This window comes from Thalia democratica, chromosome 8, assembly GCF_965202585.1.
Source record: "Thalia democratica chromosome 8, ktThaDemo2.hap1.1, whole genome shotgun sequence".
Classification (NCBI taxonomy): Eukaryota; Metazoa; Chordata; class Thaliacea; order Salpida; family Salpidae; genus Thalia; species Thalia democratica.
Window position 1 is genome coordinate 25,896,586 of NC_139172.1, and position 6,785 is coordinate 25,903,370.

The 6,785-nt window shown below is 27.2% G+C and overlaps 1 protein-coding gene across 1 annotated transcript; it reads right to left on the reverse strand.

The window, feature by feature from the left end:
• Positions 1–1,464: 1,464 nt before the first annotated feature.
• On the reverse strand, positions 1,465–3,125 carry LOC145843073 (ras-related protein Rap1-like). Its single transcript, XM_082950537.1, has 3 exons — positions 2,998–3,125; positions 2,566–2,793; positions 1,465–1,714 (listed from the first exon to the last, which is right to left on the reverse strand). The coding sequence occupies exons 1-3, from the start codon at positions 3,123–3,125 to the stop codon at positions 1,465–1,467; spliced, it is 606 nt and encodes a 201-aa protein (XP_082806663.1).
• Between the last annotated feature and the right edge of the window lie 3,660 nt (positions 3,126–6,785).

Here is a 6,785-nt window from a genome sequence, read left to right on the forward strand (position 1 = left end):
CAACTCTTTTATAAGAAACAGATTCAGAGATCTTTCGTTTCATTAAAACATTATCTATTCTGCTTTAAACTATTTGCTTTCGTAGAAACATACTAAATAATTTTTTAGTTTCGATATGTTTAACTAACAAATAAAATTCAAATCTATTATAAATGGAACTTAGTATGTAAATTAGTTGATTACTCACTGTACTTTAAGGGTAATAAATAATAAAAAATAATAACAATATTTTTTTGGATCTAAGCTGAAAAACTATCATTAAATTTTTATATGTAACAAGTTACAATGTATTACCTATATACCTTTAGATTAACTATAGTAAAATGAAAATACATACATAAGTAGTTAAGATATTTCCAAATTTTACTTTAGCAGTTATTTAGATAGTAATTTAAATACTTAAAGAATTATAGAGACTTTTGCACCCATATAAAAAAGTTCTGAATACTAATTTTCTAAATAAAAGTTTATGAGTAGTCAAAAAATTATTAAGATATAATACTACCTACTAAAGTCTAGACTGGATCATAACATCAGAACCTAATTAACGTGTTTAGCAGGGGCTATCCTCAGGTGATAAATAATATCCTATTGTAATCTATCTATGCTTTAACCTTTCAATGGTTCTAACAGTAAAAAGTCTCTCAGGACATCCTGGTACAAAATTAACCTAGTCTTTTAAGTCATTAGACATTTTAGTCCACAGTTTACTAGCTTGATTTGAGAGAGATTTATGTTTGTGCCTATGGAGTTTGGTGGAAAAAAATTTACTTTTGAAAAACTTATTGAATGGTTCTTATAGCACTTTAAACTAAATGGTAGAAAGCTATGTCGAACGCTTGGTACAATTTAGTGTTTATGAACAAGATTCAGTGACTTTTAGTATAACTTGTTAAAATACACTTTTTTGCTCTCTTTAAGCTCTTTTTCATCGATTTAATTCAGCAGTATGCAAATTAGACTATAATTTGGGTTTATGTACATGTTGTAATTTTTGTTCGTAAAAAGTAAACCTTAAGCAAAGTAAAGTTAGTTTAAAACAAATAATACAATAAATATACAAACAACGAAATATATTTATTACAATTTATTCTAAAAAAAAGCATCTAATAAATTAATAAACTATACAACTGATTTGCTGCAAACATTGAAAATTAACAACGTTAGAATAAGACGTGAAGTATCCAAGTGTGTTGCTATACTTCTAAAAACTTGGGTATGTGAGTTCAAACCCTGTAACATAAAATACTAATAACTATTTAGGGAAATTTATAATTTTGTTATTGTTAGCTAAAACTTTAACACATAAAGTTATTTTATACAACCTTATACTTTTTTATTTTTAGTTAAAACAGAATTTACCTGTTAACTAGAACATGTTAACTATTAAGGCTGCTAAATTTTTATAAAATCATTAAATGAAACATTTAAGCCAACTAAAAAACCTTATCTGTGGAAAGTCGTTTAGATCAAGCAGCATTTTTTCTCCTTCTTCTTCTTCAGCTCCTCCTGATGTTCATTGTATAATTTTTTCATTACTTCAATTTGACCCAAGCACGTTGCAAATACTTCATCCACTTCTTTGGCACTTTTTGCTGTTATTTCTCGGAAGGGGTAGAGCTTGTACTTCGCTTTCAGTTCTTCTATTTCCTCTTCACTAACTTGCCTTGGCTCGTCACTCTTGTTTGCGACGATGACGATCGGAACAAAGTCGCTGGTTGAAATAAAAAAAAGTATTAAACTTAAATCTATAAGCATTAGTTAATAATAAACAATAGATTTTTATAAAACCTGGTTTTCTTTTTATAGCCATACAAAGTAAATAGCAAAGTACTCTACTACTTCTGTTTAGGTTTAGAAGAATAACTTAAAAGTTTAAAAACTTTATATTTGGACAAACTTTGTGCTTAATTTTTTGCACTAATTTTTAAACTTGAGCTCAACTTTTTACAGTTGTAAGAATCAAAGCTTGTAAAAGCTGATCAAGAATTCGAGAATAAAACAATTCTGTTGTTCAACTTAACACCCAATAACTTAGTTTTTGATTTAAACATATTTATTAAGGCAGGTATTGAAGTACAAAACATTGTTAGTTTTACTACTCTTAAAATTTGTAGTTACTTAGTGGCTAAGTTATATTTTGAGGTTCAATATATTGAAGTCTATATATATTTATTTTTTGTAAATGATAAGTGAAAAAAATCACAAGGAATGGTTGACATACATACTAGGGCGATTTGAGAAGCTTAAATATTATTACTGTAGTTACTAAGTGATTTTACTTTTAATACTACACAAAAATAGAACAGCTTTCAAATTTTTAACTTTTTTAGCTGGATGATATTACGTCACATGTTTCAAATCGAGCTATGATAAATGCGTTTGTTTTGTTATGCTTTTTTATTGTTTACCAACCAATATGAGTATTTAGATTTTTATTCATAGGAGTTGTAGAAAATGTACATGAAATAAACTACTGTATGAGCAAAGCTTACGTTCAAATAGCATAAATACAAATAAAACATTTAACTTTAATGTTAAATTATTTTAATATAGCAAACTTACGTATCGTGCCATAGAGTAACTTCAAGAATGTCACATTTCATTCTCTCGACTGTTTCTCTGTCCGACATTGAAAAAACCAAAATGAAACAGTCACTTTTATCAATGGAAAAATCTTTCAAGTTGTTGAAATTTATGTCCCCAGCTGTGTCCATGATTCTTATGGTCATTTCTTTTCCATTTATTCTCCTGTTCTCAACTAAATATTGGTCCTCCATAGTAAATGAATACCTGTATGTAATTTAAATTGTATACTAATTTGATTGTTACTTTTTTTAGCATACTTTCATGTAATTAAATTTTTGCTTTACTGCTGTTGACTTTTTACTGTTAATTGACTTTCTACCGAATTTTAAGAGAAAAGTATTTTACAGTTGAGGTTTCAAACATTCACATTATTTAATCGAAACATTTTAAAACATGCATTATACCAACTTTTCTCGGAATTTTCGTTTGGCAAACTGCTCCGATATCGCGCTTTTGCCCACACGAGTTGCTCCCATGACTGCGACCTGAAAATGACCCGGATCATTCCAAGAAGAATATTTGAATAACGGTTTCATCTTGAGCTTGTGTTAGAGTTTCTGAAAACAAATCAATTTGGTTATTGAAAGTTTATTTCACAGCATGCCAAGTGATTTTGATCAAGAATTCGGAGACCTTGTTCAGTATTTATGCTGATACCTTTATTTAAATTAGCACTTAAATTTGTTCCTACTTAAGCTTGTTGGCTTTTTAAAATTTAATGTTTAACTAAACAGCAATGTTGAACTGTAAACAAAGTACAACCGACTACGCCACGTGTAAGAGAGTACTTAACTTAGTAATGCATGGTAGGAACGCAACTTAATCAAAATCTACAAAACTGCAGAATCATATTTTGCTACAAACTGTAGATAGAACTTTGTTTTTCCATTTTTAAGCTATCACACACTAAATACTCGGTTTTATCAAGGCAAATCAGCTTACTTTTTCATAACTAGAACTTAACTTATACTCAAATAATAAAATATCTAGTTATGAATTTTAGGACAACTTTATAAGTAATACAAACTTAAAAATGTAATCACTACAATATTGTAAAATAAAATAAATATTATATAGAATTTATGGTTTAAATCTAATTTAAATACAAAAAACAATCAAACTAGCATAAGTATTTCAGACAAAAGCTTTAAAATATTCAATGACAATATAATTAATTAAATTAATCGTTTCTTGATAGAAATACACAAAAACTAATTGAGTTTATCAGATATTTGTACATAAACTTTAATTAGTTTTAGTACCATAACAATCAGATTAAAATTAACTTAGTCTTTTAAGGAAAGTAAAAATAAAAAACTTATTTGAATTAATCTAATTAAAAACATGAGGTCATTATTTAAGTAAAATTTAATACAAAAAGATCAAAGTAACAAGATAATTTTAGCAAACTTTCACTTTTTTAGGGAAATGATACATATGAAGTTTAATAGACTTTCATACCAAGTATAAACAATATACAACAAATTAAATACTTCTAAAGCAAAAAAACATCATACATAAGTAATAAGTTTAACTAACCAAGCGATGAAGAAAAGTGGTTTGAAATTTTTTCAGTACAACTCCACAAGTACAACTTTGTATTACAACTCAGTACAAAGCTGGTGAATAGATTACTAAAAATTGAACAAAAAATAAGAGTCAAAAGTCAGTGCTGCGTAACAAACAAAATAGTATAGTAATATATTCATCCGCGTCATCTAAATCAAAAATAAAACAGAATCAGATAAGTTTTGGTCACAATGTTAGCTGTCGAGTGTTCCTACTTGTTTTTATTTGACCCTTAACCACTGACTAAAAGCTTTCCAAACACTTTTTAATGTTTTAACGTTAATGCTTATTTTGATCGCTTATTTTAGTTGTGTTTAAAAAAAAGTCAACTACGTCATTTATAAATTCGTTAGTTAATTGTTGTCGTTTTCAAATTTACGATTAAAATATTAATAATAGTTATTACAACAATTTCGTTTTTATTTGGTTGTCAAACTAATTTACTAGGAATCAATTCCAAAGTAAATGATGATTACAGTATATGTCTCTTTAGCATTGTCTAGTAATCATATTAGCATACAACTTCAGAAATTATAAACGTTTTTCAAAGTTATTATTTTTATTAGCAATATACTGACCTGTTTTCTTTCTTTTTTTTTAACGACAAATCTATTGTATTGTCCGCTCGGGGGACCTGGTAGCCTAACATTACAGTATATATATTTTTCAAATTAACAAATATATCAACACAGATTTAGACTATTACAAATAGTACACTTTATAATGACTAAAATTGGTCATTTGGTACCAAACTTGAAAATTAAACTTTACTTATTATGATTTATTCTTAGTATTCTTATTATTTTTATTGCTGCTAAGTACTTATCACTTTTTAACTAGTTGTAAAAACTAAAAAATAAGAGAATTCGTTTAATGCTGCAGCTCACACTTTTTCTAAGCTTTGTTTCTTTTGTTTAATTTTTTATTTTTTTTGTTTTGCTTAATTTATCAAAAAATTTAAAAGTTACAAGCAAAACTTAGCCAATACCAAAATGTTGTATACTGTCGCTTGAAAGATACTCTGGTAAACTAAGTCATTGTGAGTCTTACAGGTTTAACTGTTTGAACGCTGAAAAAACTACTAAATTAAATATTAAATTAACCAAAGGCGATAAATGCTTTTATTAACAAGTGTCATAACAGATTTTGTAAACTACAGAAAGCCCATAGCTGCATCAAACTGTTTATAGTTGTTATATGTTATTAATTATAATTATTATACAGTTAATTAATGATTTTATTGATAGCACCTCACCATCGTTGAAATAAGTCTAAATTAGAAATATAATTACGATAAGTTGAACTATCATTTTTAAAGGCAACTCTATGTTTGGTACTACGTAAAAAACTTACCAAAATGTTTTCAACGTGATGAACATTTTTTTGAATAAATTAGTGCTTTACGATCGGCTGTCACTAACTTTTATTTGAAAGTGTTTTTATACATACTGCTTCATTATAGAAGTTTTGTCATTTCAGTAGCTCCGTTTAGGGCTATTTGATTTTTTAAAATTCGATTTTTAGCATTGCATAAAACAGTCATAATAACAACTTCGAGAAAAATTATATTATTTTTTGTTTTAGGTTCACAAAACTTTAACTGTTTTTGTTCGTTGTAGTACATAAACTTATATTATTTAAATCTCATATTGGTAATTTGAAGTTAACTACAAAGTTATTCGTACAAAATTTTTTTTTAGTTCAAACCAGAACATAAATTTGTAAAAATAGTTTTCAATATATGGTAGATGCTTTTAAAATTGTCAAAGCTTGGTAAATTCAAAAAACAACTTGCTTATTCACTATGTGATAAGTTTGATTTGTTTTTAAAGAGATGATAAATCAACTAATAACTCAGTAAGTATAATTAAATGTTACAATATTTCGACTGATTAATTAAATCTATTTTATCTTAGTTCTAGACAATTTCAAGCACATGAAACTTTAAATAAATGTATGTACGAATGGTTATTAAAACCCTAAAAAAAAAACTAATACGCAAAACTTTGCTGTACCAACTGGATGCATGTTTTGTATATTGAAAACAAAAATCAAAGCCTCAAAGCAAAAGCGCCGTCACCGGCATCAAAGTTTTTCTTTTGCACTCAACAGAAGCTGCGTGGTGATCTTCCGTGGTGAAACTGTAGCTGCAGACAAAGTTTTGGTAAACTACACGTTGGTTAACGTAACGTTCTGTTTAAAAGACGAATAGACACTTTAGATATTTTGTTTTTTATGCTATACTTTGTTTTATAAAATACTTTTACAACTAAGTTTAAACGAAAACAGGTATTTAAATAAATTTATTATTGCATTCCAGTAAAAGTTATAAATTAGTTCGTTACTATAGGCGATGAAAGTAGTAGTTTTTTCCGTCTTGCATTTTTGAAAACTTGCTTCCTTTACGTAGAGCAAGCATTATTTGAAGAGAAATTTGTTTAATCAAATAAAATTGAAGATGGACCGATTGATGTCAATGCTAATAACTACCGTCTTTTGGTAATATTTTCAATAATGTAGATCTTAAAGTTTTAAGTTCTATAAGGAAAAATTCATTTATTAGAAATTAAACATACCGTTGGTAGCGAAGCGTTACAAATAGCTTTAGATAACTTTCAAAATGTTTT